We start from the raw sequence: 23,544 nt of genomic DNA on the forward strand, positions 1-23,544 counted from the left end.
TGAATTGCTGCTAATGCCAACAATGTTCTTACTGTTGTCATTTTAACAACAGGAGAGAAAGTATCTAGATAGTCTAAACCTTCCTGTTGTGTATATCCTTTAGCAACTAGTCTTGCTTTGCATCTTTCAAGACTGCCATCTGAGTGAAATTTTGTCTTGTAGACCCATTTGCACCCAATAGGTGTCTTACCATAGCAGAATTCCAGCAATCATGCTGTATGGCCTCTCTGTAATTCTTTGGTTCCACAAAAGTATCAATGTTATGGACAAAAGACTGATAATGGGGAGAAAGTTTAGAATCAGATAGCACATTTGCAAGAACATGAGGACTGGTTGTAGATTTGGTTAAAGAAGGTGGGAGAGAGACTGGATAATCTCTAAGATGAGAAGGCATGGCACAGGTTCTGGTTGATTTTCTTAGCTCAGGAAAATCAGTTGGTTGAAAAAGAGAGGATGAAGGTGAAGGTGAGGCAATATTAGCCATCCATGGAGAACCAAAGCCAGGAGGTGATGATGAGATTGAAGAAAAAGAAGGAGAAAGAGAAATAGGTGGTGGGGTGTATTGGTCCCAAATTGGATCAGAAGCATGAGCGGAAGCAGTATTTGTATCAGAAGGTAGTTGAGAATGAGGGTAGATAGTTTCATAGAAAACCACATTTCTAGAAACTAATAGCTTTTGGTTTGCAATGCAATAAAGAATGTATCTTTTTGTGGAATTAGGAAATCCTAAAAAAATGCATTTTAAGGCTCTTGAATCAAATTTACCTCTTGTAGACTCCATAGTGCTAGCAAAGCATAAGCAACCAAAATTCTTTAAATTCTGGAGTACAGGCAGTTTTCCATAGAGAAGTTCATAAGGAGTCTGATTATGAAGTACTGGTGAAGGAGTTCTGTTTATTAAGTAAGTAGCATGTTGAATGCAGTGTGCCCAGAAATCCATAGACAGTGAAGATTGGAACTTCAAAGCCCTTCCAACATTCAAGATGTGTTGGTGTTTCCTTTCTGCAATGCCATTTTGCTGAGGAGTATACACACAAGTTGTTTGGTGTTCTATGCCATGCGTAAGATAAAAAGCAGTATCCATAAACTCTAGACCATTGTCTAATCTGATTATCTTAATCTTCTTTTCAAACTGTGTGAGAACATGAGCTACAAAGTTGTTTAGATGAATTCTAGTCTCTGATTTGTTTTTTATGAAGAAAATCTAAGTGAAACGTGAGCAATCATCTACCACAGTCAAAAAATATTTGTAGCCATGCATGGAAGAAGTAGGTACAGGACCCCATATGTCAACATGAATCATATCAAAAATGATTTTAGAAACTGAAGAACTAATGGGAAAAGGTAATTTCTTTTGTTTGGCATAATGGCAGACATCACAAGCTTGATGTACAAAATCATTAATAGAAGAATCTATTCTTTTCATCATTCTATGCATTCTAGGAGATAGATGTCCTAATCTGCAATGCCATAAGCCTGTATCTGCAGAAACAATGTTTTTGCTGACATTGTTGATACAAAAAGAATTATTAGTAACTACTTTGGTTTTGTGTTCCTTAACCAATTGATAGAGTCCTTGTCTTTTCTCAGCTAACCCAATCATCCTCCAGGTGGGAAGATCCTGGATAAAACAAGAATCACCATGAACAATTAAACAGATTTGTTTGCTGTTAGTTAACTTACTTGCAGAAATCAAGTTGAAGCTAAATTGAGGAACAAGCAGAACATTATGCAGTATGAGTGCAGATGATATAGGTACTGTTCCCATATGAGTTACTTTAATAAGGTCTCCATTAGGCAATTTAACATGTACATCAGTCACTGCTTTTGAATCAGTGAATGAATTAAAATCACAAATGATGTGATCTGTGGCTCCTGTGTCAAGAATCCATAGGTCTTTAAAGTTTTTGCTATCAGTTTGGCAAGAACAGACAATACCTGGAGTTGGACTCTTGAAAGTTGCAGTTAAAGAATTAACTTGAGAAGGCTCAGCAACTTGAGTATGTGTACCAGCATTCTGAGGTTGAATGCGAGACATTATCTTCTGATATTGATCAGGAGTGAAGGGAAAAATGGTATTTGTGTTGAAGTTGTCATTTGCAGATGACATGGGAATTTGTTGATGGAAGTTACCAATACTAGGTATCATGTGCTGTGAATGATAGAAGTTGTTCATAGAGGCATTATCATCAAGAGCGGTATTTTTCATTCCTGCATGAGCATAAATAATTTTTCTCCTTTTTGTATTTAGACTAGTAACCTGGGGGAAAACCATGTTTTCTGTAACAAATATCAAGAGAGACCACAAAATGAACATAATTTTCCCTTGTTTGGTGGAAAAGCAAATCCAGGTTTGTTGTAACTTCCCCTGTATGTAGAAGTTCCTCTACCTCTCACATAATTGATATTGCCTTCATATCCAGGATAGCAATTTCCTTCATATCCAGAGAAGTTAGAATTCTCTGTTGTCTCATACTCAGCTTCTTGTGAATTATACAAATAGCTTCTAGCAGCAGCAAATGCACTTATATCACCAGTGCTATGCTTAGGAGCAGAGAATTGTCTCTCATGTTGTATAACAAGAGAGCAAACCTTGTTTATTGGAGGTAGAGGCTCAGACATTAAAATCTGAGATCTAACATGAGAGAAACTTTCATTAAGCCCTTTTAAGAACCTAATTACTTGATCATTAGACAGATTAGTCTTCAATGTATTCAACACTGCACAGCAACATTTTGGATTGCAAATGCACATAGGAAATGGTCTTAGGCTTACCATTTCATCCCAAAGAATTTTCAGATGTGTGTAATATTCTATAACAGAAGAAGTATTCTGTTGAAGGGAATAAATTTCCTCATGTATATCACCAATTCTATAACTGTCTCCCTGAGAGAATCTATCTCTGAGATCATTCAAAATATCTAAAGCATTGTCTAAGCAAGAAATACTTTCAGCAATTGTAGGTGTTTCAGACCTGTAAATCCAAGACATCACCATTGTATTGCATCTCTCCCAGACTTCAAACATTGGATCATCCCTTGCATAAGCTTGAATTGATCCATCAACGAATTTGTACTTGTTCTTAGATAACAGGGCCATTTTCATTGATCTCTGCCATTTGTGATAGTTTCCTCCATTAAGAAGAAAAGATACTAGCACCAGAGAAGGATTTTCTCCTGGATGCAAGAAAAAAGGACTTGCCATAGGCTAATCACCTCTGTAGTTCATATTCGCCATTAGAGCAAAGAAAACGAAGAAAAGAAATCAATTACTGATTAGAGAAGATAATGAAAGAAGGAAGAAGAATCAATTACTGATTCTTTATCAAGAGAAAGTAATCATTGATTAAAGAAGATCTGATCAATTACCGATTCAATCAAATAGTGTTTGGTAGGTGAGAAAAGAAAATCTGAGAAAAAGTAACTGCCTTTGAAAGAGAGAACATTTCAAGCTCTGATACCATGAAACGGATAATGAAAACTTAATCTTTATTGATAATGAAAAGATTGAGTTTACAAGAACCATTCACTTTATATTTATAGTGAAGGTTTATAGTTAGCTAAAGAAACTAACTAATCTAATCAATTACTCCTAACAGAATAACTGCTACACACACAATGAGTGTGACTGTACACACGTGGCATAAGTTCTTCTTGGAGCATGCTGAAGGAATCCACATGAGGAGTGCATGAGGTGAATGAGCTAATCATCTTCAAGAGGCTGAGATGATCAATTCCTTCTGTTGCAAGAAATTCTGTTATAACAGAATCCAGTCTGTTATACCAAAGCAGTATGCTGTGAGAGAGTTCTCCCTCCGTTCTTTTTTGAATATCCACTTTTCAAGGCTTTTTTTATTTTAAAATAATTGTCCATTTCTGCTGGTCATATTTCTGCTGCTGAATCTTCTCTTATAACTGCTAGCTTAGTTTATACAAAATCAATCTTATGCACTTATACATGTGTGTGTGTGTGTGTGTGTGTGTGTGTGTGTGTGTGTGTGTGTGTGTGTGTGTGTGTGTGTGTGTGTGTGTGTGTGTGTGTGTGTGTGTGTGTGTGTGTGTGTGTGTGTGTGTGTGTGTGTGTGTGTGTGTGTGTGTGTGTGTGTGTGTGTGTGTGTGTGTGTGTGTGTGTGTGTGTGTGTGTGTGTGTGTGTGTGTGTGTGTGTGTGTGTGTGTGTGTGTGTGTGTATATGCTTAGTTGCTAATATTGTAATGGCTAAATTCATCGTAAAATCCTTGTACTATTAGTTTTTATTTAACTCGGTTTTAAATAAATCTTTTTTCATTTAACTCTGCCCTTAACTATTTAATTTGTGCATGCATGGTAATTTTAGGCATCAAAAGTCATCATTTCATGCGAATTAAGACAATGACATTTCCCAAAATTCCGTCCAAAAAAGGACCACATTATGTACAAAATAAATAGTCAAGGGACAACTTAAATACAAAATATTTGTTAAAGATCAAATAAAATAAGAGCTAGTAGTATAGGAACTTCATAATGGATTTAGCCTGTTTTAATTTTTGTATGCTAATGATTTACATTCAGGAGGGAGCTTCAGGAAGAGCTAGACATTACTCTTCCAAAAGATGCATTTGAATTGTTTTTTGTATATCTTCAACAGTGGTTAGTGTATCAACTAATTTTCTTTAATTCTAATTCCTTTAGCCTATAACTAATTAGCTGTTAACTCCACATCTTACGCAGTGTCACAAATGATGGCAATTTTATCAATAATGAGTACGATGATGTGTACCTCGTAACAACTGTACATCCAATTCCTTTGGAGGCTTTTACTCTTCAAGTGAGTTATTTAATGCTTATATTATCTAATGGAATTGGTAATATTCGTGAACCAAACCAAAGATGTACTGTGCTTGCCGCCATAGCAAACTTTTACTTGTTAATTTTTTGGCAAGGGAACATGTTTTACCAGTCTATGTTGTCTTGATATTTTATCAAAGATAAATAGCAGGTACATGCTATGAACTTCTCACAGCATTGTAACATCCAAAGGTATAAAGAGAACACCACACGCAGAGCTCGACACTACAGAAGCAGCTAAATCGATATGCTCCTGTGTGCGGAGGTTGTCAACTTTAATCTGCATTAATCTCTCTGATATTTTAATTGCTACAATATATATTTGACTTATCACCATAAAGCTTTATACTCACTCAGATATTCTGTGACATTCTGGTATATAATTATGTGCCCCATTTAGTTATTGAACCTATTATAACTTGATTTGAAATTCTGTAATTGGCAAGACTTGTTGAGTATATGTTGACATGAACAGTTGTAGGCTCAGGGTTAAGACTTTTGTGAGGTGCAAATTCTGGTGCTTACTGTCTGAAACAGTATGGCTATCAAAATTATGTCAAATGGTCCAAGAAGATGTTTAGACCGAAGTTGAATAACTGCCGATTAATTCTGTTTCAAACTGTTTACCATTCTAAATTATCTGTTTGTCTGTATAACTGTTTTTGTGTGTCTGTCCGAGGACTGCAGGTTTGGTGGAGTCTATGTATGTGTCTTTTCTTGCCGGATGCTTTCGGTCAGTTCGATTTGGTTTAGAAGAAGCTCATGGGTAAGCAAGTTATTCCTCAATCTTTTCCTATTGTTGTTCTGTCAACTTTTTCTTATTATTCTGTATCTTTCGAGCATTTACAGGAAAGGACGAGCATTCATCTTGCACCCTGATGGAACTTTCTCCGTTGATTCTGCTAAGGTATACTCTTTCTAGCTACCCTTGTCAATGAATTTCTCTTAATAAAATGTTAAGACCATAAATGCTGTTTTCTATTGAAAGCTTGAAGGGGCGGTTGAAGTCGGAAAATTCTAACTATACGGGCAAAAGGATTAGAGGCTCTTCAGGTATGAGTCTAAAATTATGCTACGCAAACTGGATTACCTATAAAAATTCCCCTACAGTGTGTTTAATCATCTAATCTATCTTCCTGATACAAACTGCATCGCCGAGGACTTCGTTTTCTCAAACCATGCAGACAGGGGAACTTCAAATGTCTTCAGAAATCAACATAGTAATTACCTTACATCATCTAGTATTGTGTAGAATACTGTTTTAGGCATGCTTAAAGAAACTTTCTCAGTAAGAGCAGTAGAATATCAGTAGGAATGTGCATATCCAGCAAGTCTTATGTCCAACAGGATGGATGTTTTACAAAGATGGAGAAGAAGGAAACAACTAGACTCGTATTTTCTTGCACTGCGATATTGCACTTGTAAATATTGTTAATTCTGGTTTCTTTTTTCCGTATTATTTTGTCTATTTCTGCGTTTTTCAGGTGCCCGTGGATATAGTTCCCACATTTCCCATAGCCAATGAAATATTGGAGTAAAGGAAATGTTACTGTGTTCGAGCATGGAGTTCGGGCAGCTTTCTTGCCCATGCAGATCAAATAAATGGAAATAATTTGAATTGTGGCTTCTCTAGCCAATACTTGTTAAATTACTGAGAAAATTGGACAGTGGCATAATCATTTCCATTGTTTTCACTTTTCATCAATAAATCCAGCACTCTTGACGGGTTTCTTTAATGTTTACAGAAATAAATCTAGAACAGTTGACTATAAATGTGCAAATTACTTCAGCTTGTCAAGTTTCTAGAATTATCATAAAAAGGATCTCGTGGATCGTATTGTTTTCTTACATTAATTCGTATTCGGCTCAGATTTATGGAAAATCCCCATGTTTTCTCCCCAAACATATCATTTTGACTTTGATAATAATTATTTCGAGCTGTTTTATCGAGACTCATGAGCTCCAAAAAGGTGCAACGGATGACAAAGCTTGCTGCACAGACTCCCTCTGAGGTATCTATGCACACAACAACAAGCTTTCGAGAAAATGCAAATCTCATCCCTTCAGCGAAATGCAGCAAAAAAACAATTCACAATCTATAAAAACCAACAAAAATTTCACTATTGTCTACTTTTACTCTTCAGCCTAAAGTCTTGAAATTAAATATGATCACTGCACATAAAAGATTTCTCTAGCATTTAATCATACTTATCATATCACATACTTTTTTCAGTACTCTTATTACAGCAACAAGAACAGGAACATAAACGCCCTATGTCCTGTCTTGAACTCAATTCCCACATTGAATGTTGATGTAAATTTTTAGTCTGCTTTAAACTTGTTCAGGGAATTTATCAAAGTTTTTTGTTTGCTCAATCATATGCATGATTGACTTTCAACCAAACCAACCCTAAACATAATAATGTGATTTTTCAACTTGGGAACACATTTTCTGTTAAATGAGTTTTTCTAAAAGAACTGTTATATTAACAGTTTGATTAATCAGCTTGGCACACATTCCTAGTGTAATTCTTATTTCTTTCAGTTCATAAAATTGATTTAAACCTTTAGATGTTCACTCCCATTGTACTTGTACAGGAAGAATACAGTTATAGCAGATGATAATTATGGCCATGTCTGAACAAGCTGACTGCAAAATGAATTTACAGTCAACTTTGACATAATTATATATTTGATTAACAAGCTACAAAAGATCATATCAAGCCAGTGATCTTATTTATTGGTTGGTAATCTACGGACTAGGTCAAGTCAATGATCTGAGGACAAACATTCAATACTCTTCTCCTCTTTCTGCTTGACATAATTCTGCAATCTGGAGATGGGGACAACAAATCTATAACTTCTATTTCTACCGCCATTGCTTTCTCTTCGTGGCTCGCGAAGCCAGCCGAAAGGAAAGATGTTCTCACCAGCGGGCTGAACGGCCGTGCATCATCTACTTCTAAAATCGCTGGATTTTCTGCTGTTCTCACCAGCGGACTGAACAGCCGCGCATCATCTACTTCTAAAATTGGTGGATATTCTGCTGAAGTACTTCCCTGTTGTCTCATGCCGTATTCTTCATTGAATCCGTAACTTTCATAATTCACATTATTGTCGTGTGAATTACCTGAAGAAACGTCACTAACCGAATAATCATCTTTGCTATCATTGCAGCCAATGCCATCAATGGAGTGACATTGGAGTTTAACTGTGCTCTCTTTCCGGGCTTCACTTAAACTAGTAATGCTGTCGTAACTTTCATTACCGCTGACTTCATCTTCAGCTGTAGAATAGCAAGGAAGGTCGCCGATGGGGCTAACCTTGACCTTCATGTGCTCTGGCAAGCTTGTGCAAGCAGCAGAATGTGTTGAGTATTTCGTTGAGAAAAAGTTAATAGTGATGTTCAAGCTAGAAATGCACAGAGAAATGCCATTCAGAATCCATCAAACCGAATATTATCATAAACATCAGAGAAGCAGTCATACCTTCGCCAAGCTGGAAGGTTGAGCATAGTGTAGGCAAGCTTGATTTTATTAGCAACGCCAGAAAATGATTTAAAAAATGCAGCTGCTTGCCTCACTGCTAATGATTCCATTGGATGCTGCCATGCCCATTCAAACTGCATTTTCATATCCATTTTAAAACTTCATTTTGTTAGCATACATGAATAGCCTTCAATATAGTTACTGGGAATTTAACAAAGCACGGAAACGGAAACGAGAAATAGCAAAACAAAAAACAGAAAAATGGCATTGCTTTCAAGAATAGCTAATGCATATAGAGTTTCACAATTTGAGAAGCATTTCAAGAAACAAAAACGGAACGCCCAAATGTAAAACTCAACAAGTTCCCATGCAACATATAAAGCATCAAACCAACACATCAAATTAGAGTAAATGCAAAGATCGATAACTTTTCAAAATTCAAATTCCAAATTTAAGAAGCAAGATCTTGATCAAGAATTTGACATACCCACAAGCCTATTTTACATCAACAGCCTCTTTAAACAACTCAAAAACATAATTTTGTAGTTAAAGCTTAGCCAAAACAAAATCAAATTAAAGAGACCTGAAGAGCAGATACATTAGTAGGGAAACCATAGATGCAAAACACCATTTCCCAAGGCCGTCCTTTCTTGGTTCTAAAAGCTCCACTTCTAATTTCACCATTATGTTGCCTAATTCTCCGCCGCGGATTCACTGTAAATCTGTAAGAACAAACAAAAAACCAATCATTTTAACATATTCTAAATGGGTTTTACAGAATACTGCCAAGAAGATCAAGAATCAAATCCATAGAATAATAAATTTGAAGTGGGTTTTGGTAAAAGATTGGGGTGGATCTTGATTATGAATCAGAGATTATAAAAATTCAAAAAAAAAGTGAATGAAAACATACCCGATATAAGTGTGGCCTTTGAAGCGAGGAGATAGGGAAGTTAAGAGATAACAAGCGTAGAATCCTTTTCCTTCATCATCGTCGTGTTCTTCAGATTTTCCTTTGGCCATTCTCTTCCCCATTTTTTTCTTCGCAGTAATTAATTCTCACTCTGTCTTTTTGTTCGGATTGGAGTTGGACGCAATTCGACCGTTGTCTTATTTATTGGAATTTGAAATCAATATTTAAAAATAGGGAAGTTCTTACCTAGACCCGGTTCATGAAAAGTTTATGGACCTATCCAATAAGGTGTTAGAAAAATAAAAAGAAAGAGAAAATAATAGAAAGAGAGAGAAAATTGTATTAGATTTTTTAACACCTCATTGGATAGGTGCATGGAAAATTCATGGACCGGGACTAGGTAAGAATTTCCCTTAAAAATAATACTAGTAATTACTAAAATATTGCCATGATATTTAGGCTATGTAATTAATTTCTTTTGTTTTCAATTGATGATGCCATCATGTGTTACACTAAAAAAATTAATTTAAGTTAATTCTTAATTTATCTTTAATATAAATTAAATAAATAACTATAAATGTAAATATAAATAACTAGTATAATAATTTTTTATAACTTAATAAATAACATAATTATACAATTTTAAAATAGTTCTATTTAAATTTGAGATAATATTAGCACTATTACATTGTTATAATAAAAGTAACTCTAAAAGATATGCATTTCATGGAAGATCAATTTTATTTTGGTTAGAATTTGACATCTCTTGTTGTGGTTGAGACACAAGGACTTCAATTATAAATGAAAGAGTTATTACTAGCAAACTATTATCATATCATTTTTAATGAGAAATTGTTTGTTTCTATATTTATAAGAAATTATTTCGAAGATATTGAATTATTTGTAGTTAGTGATTTCGCAGATACATCATATTGGCAATGACTTTACATTTTCTTGTCATAGTGTTATTGATTGTAATAAAGGCTCGGATGTTTCGGATATCAATAGAGAAGGTGTTACTCATAAAATATGATCTTATTTTTAAATGAGACTGTAGGTTTTGATAAATGTCTCTTCTTCTCCTATTAATGACAAAGATGTCGAAGCAGTTATAAAAAAAACGTCCTTAATCTAGCTTTTCAATTTTCAAATATTAAATTTAAATATATAATCCGTAAACATAATTGGATGACCCGTATAGTGTTTACTTGAAATTCTTCATTTTGTACAAGAGTCGGGCCATTTGTAAGCTCAACAGTAATTATGTTGGCAGCAGAAATCGAAGATGATTACGGAACATTATCATCATAATATCACCGCAACATTATAAATTGAAAACCCAATTGAAATGCTGTAAATTTTGCATATTATTTAGCTTGAATTACAACAACAACAATGATGACAATTCAATTCAAACGCTTGGAAGAAGAAGCTAAATGCCTCCACAAATATCGTCCACTAGCCATGTCCACGGTCGTCCAAAATCCCGATATCATCGCCGATCGAACCTGCAATTTTATAATCTAGATTTCAAAGAAATTGAAAGAAAAAGCGTAACATTACGAAACCCTAGGAGAGAGAAGAGACCTTGGAGTTGGAGGGAGTAGATTGAAGACCGTTGTTGGATTCATTGGTTGCGCAGTCGCCGTCGCCGGTGGGAGGAGGACCGCATTTGAGATTTCTTACGACGAAGAATCCGGCGAGCGTGGCCGACAGAAATATAAGAATGAGCCTCAAGGGGCACATTTTTAATTGATTCTCCAATTCTTTTGTTGCGTGTTAACCAAACATGCTCTATTTCTTATCCGTTGATTTGTGCTGTTAAAGTTGGATAAAAATAATTAGGAAAGAATGACTCGCACCAGGTGGACCCATTTCATAATATTGTATTATTAACCTAATTTATAATCTATCATTGAAGATTTTAAGTGCAATGAAGATTTTAAGTGGCTAAAACGCTCCAGAATATTTCGAGATTTTAGTAGAGTCGGTGGTTGAAGATTAATTTAAAAATAAAAATTTAATAACTAATAACATAATTAGATCCTATTGTATTCATTTTTATCTAACTCGAGTTTTATAAATTTATTTTATAATTCAAAACCTATAAATATTATTTATTTGTCGGTACTCTAATCGTACAAGTCAGCTATAGGAGCACTACAAGTTGCAATGAATAGCTAATATATAAACATTGTCCCACGTCGTTTTACAAAATTAAAAAGTCAGTTTTAGTTTAAATCGAACTGAAATTAATTCTACACTGAAGTTTGATGATAAAATGTGATGTTGATACCTCAACCAACTAAAATACCAATTCCAACATAGCAGGTTTCTTCAAATTAAAGAAAATATAGATTAATTGTCAAAATTACTTGGAAGAAAATAATATGTCAATATACTCATTTGGCCGGTAGGATTGTGTAGTTTGAAATGAGCATGATTTATTGGTTCAAGCTCAATCTATTTCTCTTCAAGGCGTGTTAGAGAAGCAATTTAGTAATTTTTAATTTAACTTGTAAAACAATTTGCGAACACTGACATTCTTTAACGCATTTCTATATCAGATCAGCGTGATTGAATAGATAACTATCCACATTTGCTAAACATCACTGCATCGACAAGCTAGCAACCACCAAAAGAAACATGATCATGCATTGTTCTCAAATTACCAGAAAAGACATATAATGTTGCCGTCTCTATCAAATATTCGAAAGCAATAAGTTTCTGGGTCCAGCTCTTTAACATTTTAAATCGGCAATAAGTCAAATGTTGCATGAACTGAATGAAAGTTCAAAATAAATAAATGATCATAAAGGAAATGCAGAAAGAGAGTCTATCTAAGAACTAGCACATAGCTAAATTAACCTGAAACTCCTTTGCACTAAAATGACATCAGGCGCAGGAAAATTCAGAACTTGATTTATCCATTTTGTGAGGCTTTGCAGACATTCTAAGGAAAAGGATTAGGATAGGGAAATATTGCAAGTTCTACTGATTAAACTCATTCTGAAAGACACAGCTTAAGACCTCTCCAACTAGCTATACTGATAGTGGACCTTAAATTAGAGTTTGGCAAACCGGGCAATCTTCGAAAGCACTGTTCTCAAACTTCGGATACCAGCTCCAGTTTTTGAGCTCGCCATCACCTGTTGTAAAACAAAAATGCTTCAACTGCCATAAATTCAAAGCAGCACACAACCAAAATAATTAATTAAATAAATTATTGATTAGTTCCTTCATACCACGGGTTGAACTATAGACCTGTTTGCCTTGAGACTCTGCAGAACAAGATTGAACATAGAAACATTAGCCTCTATATCTCAATTAATACTTCAAATAAGATTCATCTAATCTCACCTCTTCAATTTGCATTGCACGGCGTGCCACGTCAATTGGAAATACCAAATCTGTCTTGGTCAATACAATCTGGTATTTCGTCTGAGATCTGTAAAACGGACACATAATTACCATAGTTCATAAAATTTAACAATTTGGTAACTATTCTTTCAATTAGATTCATAAATGACTGGGAAAGGAAAAGACCAACTTAGCTCAAATTTATACAAATTACTCATAACTATTATCGTATTTTATTTGTAGACTATAAAGCCTTACAGTATTTTAATTACGTTAATTTCCTCCAATCAATAGTCTAATTTACCCCACAATGATGTTATTAAGTCTATTGTAAATAGTATACATCATTATCTTTCAGTGTCTTTTTTCTTCTTTAGTCAATAAGGAGAGTTTAAATTAGAGACAAAACAAATATCTTTAAGAATTCCAAGCAAAAAAGGAAATGATATCAGAATTTAAGAAAAGATGAGAAGTATATCAAGATCACATCCTCCACATTTCCGCGACATATTGAAAAGACGCCATCCTAATAGACACTTCCACAAAAGATATTAATCATATGTTGGCTTTACTATGCCTGATGAAAGGTTAAATCTCTTGAACGTTTTACTTTTCCGATCTATAATTTAGTATTTCTCCAAAAGCTTCAGCGTGTACAGTTTATTTGATCCATTTGTTTGTTTTTGAACCATTACAAGCTGAAGGCTACTTAAGAACCCCCAACTCTCTTAATTCCCTAATTAGATAATAATGCTGGTAAGGTCTCCCTATTTATCCATTATTCTTCTTTCTGCTTAACCTTGTTCTTTTCTTCCTGTGCTTGGTTGACAGAACTATGGCGCGAAAATGAAATCAAGTTTAATAGTGAAAAGTTAACACAGCATAAAATAAGTTCCGACGCCATTGATAATTGAGCTACATTAACTAAATTAAGAATGGTAGTGGAAAATTGGAAATAATGCACTAGAGCTCAAATCTGAAGATAAGATTGATTGACTAATGCATTCAAAATATAGGGCTTATTTGCTACTTTGCCTATGCATAGTATGCAACAAGGTGAAAAACACCAAAAGAAGAAGACAAGAAACACGCATATGAGAACTAAACAATAATAACTCTCCACCCAAACATTAAAATTGGTAATTTATAAAATGTTGCAGGGTCGTCCTGTCATTAGAATGTTACTGCATGAATCATTGTTATATTGATGAAATGGTACACATGATCTTAAGTATCCTGTTGAACATAATTTTATATTATTTTTGGCTGCTCTGCTCCCATGATTCACTGCTACAAACTCAATGTATTTCAAACTAGAAAATATGTAGTAAAAGAAGCAAAAAGATAAGCAAAATCGAAATGGGGGAGAACATGCCATGAAAACACAGCTTTTGCAACTTGGTAGCCACCACCTTGCGTGTAAGGCCACATCTGATGCTAATTAATGAAGCATGCAATATGAAATATATTCAACTCTAGGTAAGAATAATCATCAGTAATGAGGTGTAGAATCATACCTTTCCATCAAATCAATAAGTTCACGGTCTCTTGGCTTCATGCCCCATTTTGTGTCAATAAGGAGACATACTTGTTTCAAACCAACTCTCGTGGAAACATATTCCTTCACCTACAAATTCCAAATTTTAGTTACGCTTATGGCATTTATAACATTCAGCATTCTGAAATGCCCTATACATACGCATAAACAGCAAATATGACAACTTCTCCAAAAAAAACTTATTTATACAACAGATACGCAATAATAAGAAACAAACAGAAGAGATGTGTAAGAGTTTAGCATCGCAACCCATTTAATTAATTTTACATGGATGGAAACCCTGCAAATGGCCTTCTCCCTAAGGATTCATAATTGCTCTTATGTTCTAGAAAGTGCTAATTCTTTTTGTATTTATATTTTATGTAGAATTCAAATCTGTTGAGGACTGAACTCATTCTATAAGTACAATAGTTTCACGCATCTAATTAGTTTGAGCCACAAATACCCAATGCCAAGCTCTTTATAATCAAATACTGTTCCAATAACCACATGCTTCTTTGAACTGCATGACGCACATCTATCCTACAAGGTGTGAAGCTTGAAGACTTCCAGGTATGAAGCTTCATAGATTTCATTTTTATTTTTGTTTGCCAAACCAGTGGAACTAGTTCCGAAAAATCCTTGAAAAATATTAAAATTCACACCCTAAACTCAAACTCCTCCACTGAGTATCAATCATTAATGAATCCGTTGCATTAAATTTGTTTATCCCTTGTTTTCAAATAAGCTAGCACCTATTTCCCTAGAAGAAGTTCTCATCTAAATATGCTCTTGCAAGCAGTCCCATGTTACTACTATTAAGACCTCACCTGATACATGGACACCGAGGTAGGGGGAGAGTGGGCACATTTGTATGCAGCCTCCCCTTGCATTTTGCAAAGAGGCTGTTTCCATGACCACCAAAGGAGTAGCTTTAAAGCTACACCGAGGCTCGGCCTCCATATCACTACTATAGTAATTATAACTTTCCACAGAACAATATTTTCACTTTTAAACTTGAATACTTCATATGAAAGTCAAATTTAAAAATTGAACAGCTTTCCAGCACCATTATCAGCGACTGCGTCAATAGTTATTAGCTATATATATAATAGCAAAGAATACCTTTTTGCCATTTATTACTGTTTTAGAAAGCACATAACAAGCTATAAAGTGAAAAGGAGCCATTTTATACTTTTCCAATGAACACACGAAAGATGTTCTGAGAGTTTATAACCGAAGAATCATCATATGCAAAATGGCGGACCTGTTTAGCATCTATTACGTTTCTTGGTTTTAGATTTGTTGATCGCTTTTTCAAAATTAATTTATTGGAATAAGTAATGTACTTCTTTATCATTTATTTCTTTCTTTTTTTTGATAATTACCATTTATTTCTTAAAATAGAAAAGCACTTTCCACAGCTTGGAAAAACCATAAAGTGGTTTCTGGTTTTATAAGCTTGTGCTAACAAATTATATGGAGAGCAGAAAAAAGAAATTGTAACAAACAGCACTTATCTGCCATAAATAAAGAAGACCTGATTTAAATATTCCAACTGTTAGTGCATACCAAGTTACTGATTCACAGCAGAACAAAAGTGATATTATGGGCGCATACTTACAAGGTCTTCCCAAGCATCCTTAACCTCTTCCTTCGCATATGCAAACCCATATCCAGGCAAATCAACTAAACAGAGCTTTGACTCTAGGTTGAAGAAATTAATAGTCTGCATAAGGAAAAAATCACATTCACCAAACGAGCTAATACATATGCTAAAATGACATGGACAATTACGTTAGCTGTAACAGCCAACAAATTTACTCTCAAAATTTCATCCTTCGGTTATTGTCTAAAATTAATTATTTCTTTTCCCTTTATATATTTGTTTTCCATCTTGATAATTTAGATTGTAATTACAATTCTATGACAGTGCTTTTTCCTTTTCTCCATGTTTAAGATAATACTATTGTTGGAGTTTCACCTAACATATTCAACATTTAGATGAATTGGTTATTTGATATGGTATGAGAGCCTCTATGATCATAAGGTGTATAGAATTCAATTATTGGCAGCCCCATTTAGTTAATTAAAGTACAAGTAGACTTCTATTTGTTGACGCTTTAACTCCTATGGACATTTGCATGCAGATGTGTGTTAAAGATAATACTATTGTTGGAACTTCACTTGCCAGCTTGAACATTTAGATGAATTGGTTATTTGACATTTCATAAATTTCTTTTAAATTATATTGTCCTTAAAAGTGTTTTCCTTTCAACATTGTCTTTTTAATAATAATATTATAATAATAAAAGTCTTCTATCAGACTACTGCAATTTGTATATATTTTAAGAAGTGAATAATAGTACTGTAAAATTAATACTCTTAAAGGTTTAAGGGATTAAATTGAATAATAATGATACAAGTAAATGAGTTTAGGTTTGTAATGAAACAATATGTTCAAAGTCAAAAAATTAAATAAATTATCTCCTTAAACTAAACAACACAAAGATTGAGCCATTTTAAAGAAATCAATAATTAAATGAAAAGAGTACACAATTTTGTGTTGTCCGAATGTCGAATTAAACACTATAAAAGCAATGTTTTCCTAAATAATAAGATAAATATTGACAAGAATAACTATTATTCTAACACTTTTTTTGTTTGGAAATTCTAAATTAATTTCATATCATATTAAACATAAATCACTCATTATTTATCATTTCACTCACAATTTCCGACACATTTTCTAATACAATATCTATATTATATATAATAACATATTATGTAGTTTATCTTCCGAATAAGAGGAATAAGTTAAACAAAGACTTTTAACGTTATTTTAACACAATCAATTATAAAGTATAGTAATAATATCATTTTTATAAGAACAAGGATTGATGTGAAAGCCACACCCCAATGAGGGCAATGTTGCTTGTAAATAACCAACTTATAATAGTTTTCAACAAGATAAAGCACCTGAGTAAGGCCAGGCTTGTCTGATGTCCGTGCAACACCCCATTGCCTGGTGATGCAATTAAGTAGTGATGACTTCCCAACATTTGACCGTCCTAACAAGGGCAGTACAATCCAGTAAATGTAATGAGTTTCCAAATTAATTGTAGATGATAATTAAATTGGATTTCCATTTGAGGGATGAAAAAGGAAAGAAATTAAACTCATAATACTTGGATTCTACAAGACATGAAATATGCCCACCAAAGTCTTTTTACAGAAGTTACTAGAGAGGACAAATTCAGTGAAAAAAACACTTATTTAAGTTTGTTATTCCTTAGCTACATGCAAAATCAAAGTTGTGACTAGATCTCATTATAAAACAGGTTGTTAGTCATATTATGGTTAGAACAATGCTTTCTTAATAGAATGAAGCATATAAACATTATTCTTCCCATATAGAAAACATCTTTCTCACTCCAGGAAATCCAAGGGCAGGGAGTGAGAATGATATGCCCAGATAGAGTTCTAAAACAATGAAAAGAATCATTGATCTATGTGCATTTACCATGTCAGGATAATTAATTTTACAATTGAGGAAAAAAGAACACAAAAGTGGGTGAGAGCAATAAGAAAATTTGCAAAAACATGTAAAAAAACTAAGCAAGCAGAAAAGGAGGTAATATCTCTACCTGCAAATGCAATCTCTGGAAGATCAGGAGCTGGGAATGAAGAAGAAACTTTTGCGGCAGCAAAGAATGTCATTTTGTTCCTAAAAACCTACTAAAAGCAATTAGCATAGATTCTAAATTAATAGAACAAATAGAAGCCAAATGCTTTTTATAGTAAAAGACAAAAAACCTTCAGGGTCATACTGAACTTGATTGACATTATAGATTCAACATCAAAAAAAACAAATCATATACAGTCTTCAGATGCAATAAAACATACATTTTCTTCAATTCGTTCTCTCTCTGAGCTTGTTGAAAAAGGGATATTATCTAATGGTGCAGATAGCTCAATGTTATAGCCCGCCCTTTTTAGCTCAATCATCCGTCTACGGCCTAACAACTGATAGGAAAATTATTTATAAACAAAATATGAAAAAAATAGAATGAGTAATCTCAAAGAGAAAACATATCAAAACCTGCTCAAACAAATTACATTATCTTCAACATAAGAAAGGATGGAAGGACTAGGTTTTATTGCTCGGAATTGTGCATTCATTGACATTTCAACTTCTTTAACAGACTCTTCTTTCTTCTCTTTAACATGCTCTGTGAATCAGATAAAAACATAAACATTAAAATGAGAGAGCATATTAGTTGGTGTGAAAATGAGCAGAACCGGAAGAGAGAGATTCAAAATGTAAGAAGATATCAGTTGATATACAGCATATTATAGATAGACAGACATGTAGCCCAGCAAAGATATAAGAGAGTACACTGGTAGTCTAGTTGCCAAACAATTTCAGAACAAGAAACTAGATGACCTAGAAACAGCAATTTCAGAACAAGATATAAGTTCTTCTTACAAAACTCCCATATTTCTTTGTTTCTTTTAAGGCAAAGTGGAAAACTAGATGGCCAAGACACAAATAAATTATCACTTCATCTACATGCCATTGACATCTCTACTACAAAATGAACAACTTGGTAGATCAAGAAACAAATGCATGAATGAATTCTTCCTCTATAAACAACTAACATTGGCAAAAATTGCAAAATTTAAAAGTTAGCCTCTATCCTCTTGTAAAATCCTAGGGAGAATGTAAAATTAGCAAAAACATAAACTATATAATACGCCAAACAAGATGAACTGGTAAAATTCTCACCATGAGTAACTACTTCATCATCGAGACGCTTATTTGAAATATCATATGGGTCTAACCGAATCTTTGGCTTTTTCTTCTTTGGCCGGGTATCTACTTCTGAACTACCATCAACAAGGCTTTGTTTGTTTAGAACAATTTTCTTTGTAGATCTTGAATGCGGTACATAAGGATGGTTACTTGAATCAGATTTCTTTTTAGATTGTTTCTGCAATACACTATTCCTTCTGCCATCCAATTTATCAGCCTCCTCTGCCTTGGTTCTTTGTTTTCCAGCAGAAAACTTCATATTTCCCGTTTCATCAATAATATCATGAGAAAGATGCTTATTTCTTGAACTATCAGCCTTTACACTGTTCGGAACCCAAATTGTGCGAGGCGGTCCTTTAAAACTCCTAACTTTAACAGAATCATCTCTGGTTTGTATTTTCCCTTTGCCATACAAATTTCTCGTTTCCATCCTGTTTATCAATTTCCCATCGGGGAATTTATCAGCATAAATTCTCTTCCTTTTCTTATCTGAAAATACAGGCATTTTATCCTTATTCGAAAAGTCACTCTCGACCCCTCTCCGATCAACACTTTGAACTCTTTTACCTTTCCCTCTTGATTTAAAGTCCATTTTACAAAACTCTAACACTTTACTTTCTCCTGTCTAAATGTATTATCAATGAAATTTTGAGCTTCTTATACCTCCAAATTCAACTTCCCATACAATATTTGCATATAATTTCAATGTTCCAATTCAAGAAAACAGCAAATTCATTCCAAGCAAAGTCCAAATTTCTATTGACATAAAGGAATAATAACCTGGAAAATTTAGAGCTCTAAAATTATTAATCAGAAATGAAAAACAAAAACAAAAGTCGGATGTTAAACGCAACAACAAGATATATGTTTATCAGTTCATGCAAATGAAAAGGAGTAGATTAAAGAATCCAAACAAATGAAACTGAACTCAGCAGAACAATCATAAGTATTAATAATACTCACTAGTTTTGAGTTGCCGCTTTCCGGCGGCGGTGGCGGTGGCGGTAAATCTTCCGGCTCTCGCGCTCTGCCCTATAAATACTAACCTCACTACTCTCCACTCTCCAGCATGACCAGCACTGACTTGGTGTAGTAGCTGCAATAATAAGATCGGGCCGATTACATTTAGGATTATGGGCCTAAACATATGATTATGGGCCTTATCATGGGTCTGGATACCGTCCGGCCTGTTTAGGCCCGTCCTTCTAAGACTGGGCATGGACAGTTAATTTGGTTTCAAGTCCAGCTACAGTCTGAGTCCAATAAAAATCCAAATTTTTAGGTCTTTTTATGTGAAATACGAATTTGTTGCCCAGTTACTTTTATATGATTAGGTTTATAAGTTTACTTTACCTACCAACTTTTCTTCTTAATATATCTATGTTTATTTAATTTCTTTTTTTTCTACGATTTTTTTCTTTTCTCTCTGAATCGGTAGTTACTTTCTCCGCTGTTTTTCACAATCTTCATTCTCCATCTCCAAAACTACATACCTTGCTCGTCCGGTCTTCGTAATCTTGTCCACGGTTCGTCTTTACTGTTCTCGATAGTGGTTATATATTTGTAAGTTTTTATTTTTTATTTTTTAGTGATATATTCTTATCAGTTCATGAATTTGTTAATTAACATGTTTAATTTGATTATTGTTTACGATTTTAGATGATTTGTAGTTGTTCTTTACTTGATTTAGGTTAGTTTTTATTTTAGGTTTTGTAATTTAATTATTTCTGTAATTTGCCTTTGATTTTATAGTTAATTCGATTTTTAATAATTATGTTTATTTCCATCTGTTTGTTGTTTTTAGATTTAAATCATGAATTAGGTTTTTATTTTATTTTTAAGTTTTATGATTTTAAATTTCAGATATTGTGTACTGGAAAAGAATTAGCAAGCATGTTTCATTCGAAACAACAAAAGAAGATAGACTCTAGTGCGAAGAGAAAAGTTTATGTTGAACTTTTTGAATATGAAAAAGCCCCGGTCAAGAAATCGATGAAGATATTATTCATTTGATTTTACTTTGTATAGTTAATTTTGTTTAACTTGTAGTGATTGTTATCTGATCTGTTATTATATATATTTTATATCTTATTTTGTTCTGTTTTTGAAAGACTTATTAATTTTTGTCTGTTGACTTGTTGACATGTTGTCGATATGATGTTGATTCTAACAGTCACTTAAGACTAGGTCAACTTTTAGTTCTTCGAAAAAGAAATCTTCTAGTGAACCTGAAAAGGATTTGGATGATGCCTTTATTAAAGTATTTCATCTTTGCTATTTTATGAAATGGAATTGTATCGGATCCGAATTTGTCAAAACTTGGTTAAGTATGAGAGATGGAAGACGAAAAATAATTATACAAGTGATGTTGAAGGAACTGTGCAGATACGAAGAGAATTGAGAAAATAGAATGGTTTGAAATAGGTTTTTTTTTTAATTTACGAACTATTGTGTTGGTTGTATGTATAATATATTTTTTATTTTTATATGTAAGGATGATACTATTAGGATTGAATATAAAGATTCTATATAAAAGTTAGAATTGGCTCCATATATAATAGTTCAGTAAATTGAAAGTCTGACATGTATAAAAGTAAACAATTATCTAATGTTGGTTAATTGTGTAAACAGCCCAAATTTTTACGGGCGATTTTTCTTATAGGCCGCAAAACCCTGTTTGAACCCGTAAAATGCATGAGCCGAATTTAGATAGTAAATATAAAGCTCGAACTCAACTGGACTCAGGCTTGCATTAAAAATAGTCTGCATTGATGAAAGTGAATTAAATTATGTGAAAGAAATATTTAAGTGAACTAAATTATCATGTAAGATTAGATTATAAATTATGGATTACTTGGCATAATTATTTACGTCTATTAGTTAATAAAAATTACATCATCTATAAATAAAATATTATTAGTAAATTATTCCCTCTGTTTTTATTTAATTGTTCATTTAGTCAGATTAATTTTTCTATAATTAGTTGTCCATTTAGAATTTCAAAATAACATAACTATTGTCTTCTAAATCTATCCCTCCCTAATAAATGATTCTATAACTCAATTTATAAAGTATTTGTTATATGGCTTATATTAATATTTATTTATATAATTTAAGACGAAGTTATTTTTTAATATGTATAATTCTGATTAAATGGGCAATTAAATAAAAATAGAGGGAATAATTATTAATTGATGTAGTAACATTCATAAAGGTGGAATTCATTGATGTCGTAATCTAAAATCAACAAAGTCATTAAGTCAGCAATGATGAAAGTCATAATTAATGCAAAGCAATTTGAATTTCTCAACATCAAAAATAGTTTATCTTAATGTCATTATTTAGCCTTTTGTAATTGTGTTGTTTATTAGTAGTAATGATAAAAATATTTTTTAAAATAGTTGTTGAAACTCCAACATCCTCTTTTTTTTCTTATTATGTGTGAGGGTGTAATACCCCAAAATAATTAATTAGCTAATTGGACCACGTGTCCAATTTTGAGTCGTCAGAGTGACAACATCGGAAAGTTATCCGATAAAATTAAAATAAATAAGTTTTAAATAGGCCGGTTTTGAGAAATTAGTTATACGGAAATTAAGGTTATATTTTAATTCTAAAGTTAGAATTGGAATTAAAAGGAAAAAATGTCAAGAAAAGCCCAAAATAAAGTGCAGGAACCAAAGTGGTAATTTAGCCACTTTGTGTCGAAAATAGAAATATTGGAATTTGACGGAAAGTACTAATATCGAGCTTGGTATTATTTATCGGATATAAATAATACGTATAAGTCGTAATAAAATAGTTTAACGATTTAGCTATGGACTAAATCGTAGGATTGAAAAGTTTGAAGGATAAATGATAAGAAACAAAAAGAACAAGGACTCAAATGAGCTTTTAGCCAAATCATATATAATTAAGGAAATATGAAATGAAGATCAGAGAAGGATCGAGAGAATTGTGAGGTTTCGCCGATTACGTTATTTCGCCGCCGTTTCTCCGTACGACGTCCGATTCACGTGATTTTCGCGGCAATCTCTTCGGAATTCAATCCTCTACTGATCTTGAGCTTCATTTCAAGGTAAAATTTCGGGAATTGGTGCTGAAATTGAGTTATTTGGGCTGTTTTAGTTTAGGAATTGGAATTATGGATTTAAACTTGATTTTAGCGTTTTTGGAGAAACAAAGTTACGGGTTTTGTTGGAAACGGAGAAATTGACATGTATGGCAAGTGATAGCATGACGGGAAGCCCGGAAACGATGTTTCCGGGGACTGCGTGCAGATTGCACGTGGTGTGCGATCGCACACCCGTGGTGTGCGAACGCACACCTGTGATGGTGTGCGAACGCACACCAGTGGTGTGCGAACGCACACCAGTGAAGGTGTGCGAACGCACACCCACAGTGTGCGGACGCACACCGGTGTGCGAACGCACACCCATGGTGTACGAACGCACACCACCTTGTGCAGACGCGTATTTCATGAGGGACTAAAACAGACTTTTGTCCGAGGGACTGAAATAAACTTAGCTCGACGTTTTACGCGAGTGACGATAATGTAAAGTATTAAAAGAAATATATAACTCTCGGATACAAGAAGTAGTATTTA

The 23,544-nt window shown here is 33.6% G+C and overlaps 4 protein-coding genes and 1 long non-coding RNA gene across 5 annotated transcripts; 1 reads left to right on the forward strand and 4 right to left on the reverse strand.

The window, feature by feature from the left end:
- Positions 1–2,292: 2,292 nt before the first annotated feature.
- Positions 2,293–3,204, reverse strand: LOC126668588 (uncharacterized). Its single transcript, XM_050361776.1, has one exon. It carries the CDS (start codon positions 3,202–3,204, stop codon positions 2,293–2,295), a length of 912 nt encoding a protein of 303 aa, XP_050217733.1.
- Positions 3,205–4,284: 1,080 nt separating this feature from the next.
- LOC130015173 (uncharacterized) lies at positions 4,285–6,571 on the forward strand. Its single transcript, XR_008790194.1, has 4 exons — positions 4,285–4,626; positions 4,708–5,590; positions 5,674–5,731; positions 5,813–6,571. It is a non-coding gene; the product is annotated as an uncharacterized LOC130015173 (long non-coding RNA).
- A 774-nt stretch (positions 6,572–7,345) lies between these two features.
- Positions 7,346–9,365, reverse strand: LOC126670353 (structure-specific endonuclease subunit SLX1). Its single transcript, XM_050364061.2, has 4 exons — positions 9,226–9,365; positions 8,896–9,034; positions 8,313–8,446; positions 7,346–8,235 (listed from the first exon to the last, which is right to left on the reverse strand). The coding sequence occupies exons 1-4, from the start codon at positions 9,345–9,347 to the stop codon at positions 7,584–7,586; spliced, it is 1,047 nt and encodes a 348-aa protein (XP_050220018.1). The 5' UTR covers positions 9,348–9,365; the 3' UTR covers positions 7,346–7,583.
- Positions 9,366–10,406: 1,041 nt separating this feature from the next.
- On the reverse strand, positions 10,407–11,032 carry LOC126669945 (uncharacterized). Its single transcript, XM_050363594.2, has 2 exons — positions 10,813–11,032; positions 10,407–10,733 (listed from the first exon to the last, which is right to left on the reverse strand). The coding sequence occupies exons 1-2, from the start codon at positions 10,969–10,971 to the stop codon at positions 10,632–10,634; spliced, it is 261 nt and encodes an 86-aa protein (XP_050219551.1). The 5' UTR covers positions 10,972–11,032; the 3' UTR covers positions 10,407–10,631.
- A 1,034-nt stretch (positions 11,033–12,066) lies between these two features.
- Positions 12,067–19,984, reverse strand: LOC126670432 (uncharacterized). The gene is made up of 11 exons (XM_050364158.2): positions 19,902–19,984; positions 18,912–19,718; positions 18,242–18,354; positions 18,029–18,148; positions 17,770–17,857; positions 17,102–17,193; positions 15,747–15,851; positions 14,103–14,212; positions 12,586–12,673; positions 12,471–12,506; positions 12,067–12,374 (listed from the first exon to the last, which is right to left on the reverse strand). The coding sequence occupies exons 2-11, from the start codon at positions 19,528–19,530 to the stop codon at positions 12,291–12,293; spliced, it is 1,455 nt and encodes a 484-aa protein (XP_050220115.1). The 5' UTR covers positions 19,531–19,718; positions 19,902–19,984; the 3' UTR covers positions 12,067–12,290.
- Positions 19,985–23,544: the final 3,560 nt, after the last annotated feature.

Source organism: Mercurialis annua, linkage group LG2, assembly GCF_937616625.2.
Source record: "Mercurialis annua linkage group LG2, ddMerAnnu1.2, whole genome shotgun sequence".
NCBI lineage: Eukaryota > Viridiplantae > Streptophyta > Magnoliopsida > Malpighiales > Euphorbiaceae > Mercurialis > Mercurialis annua.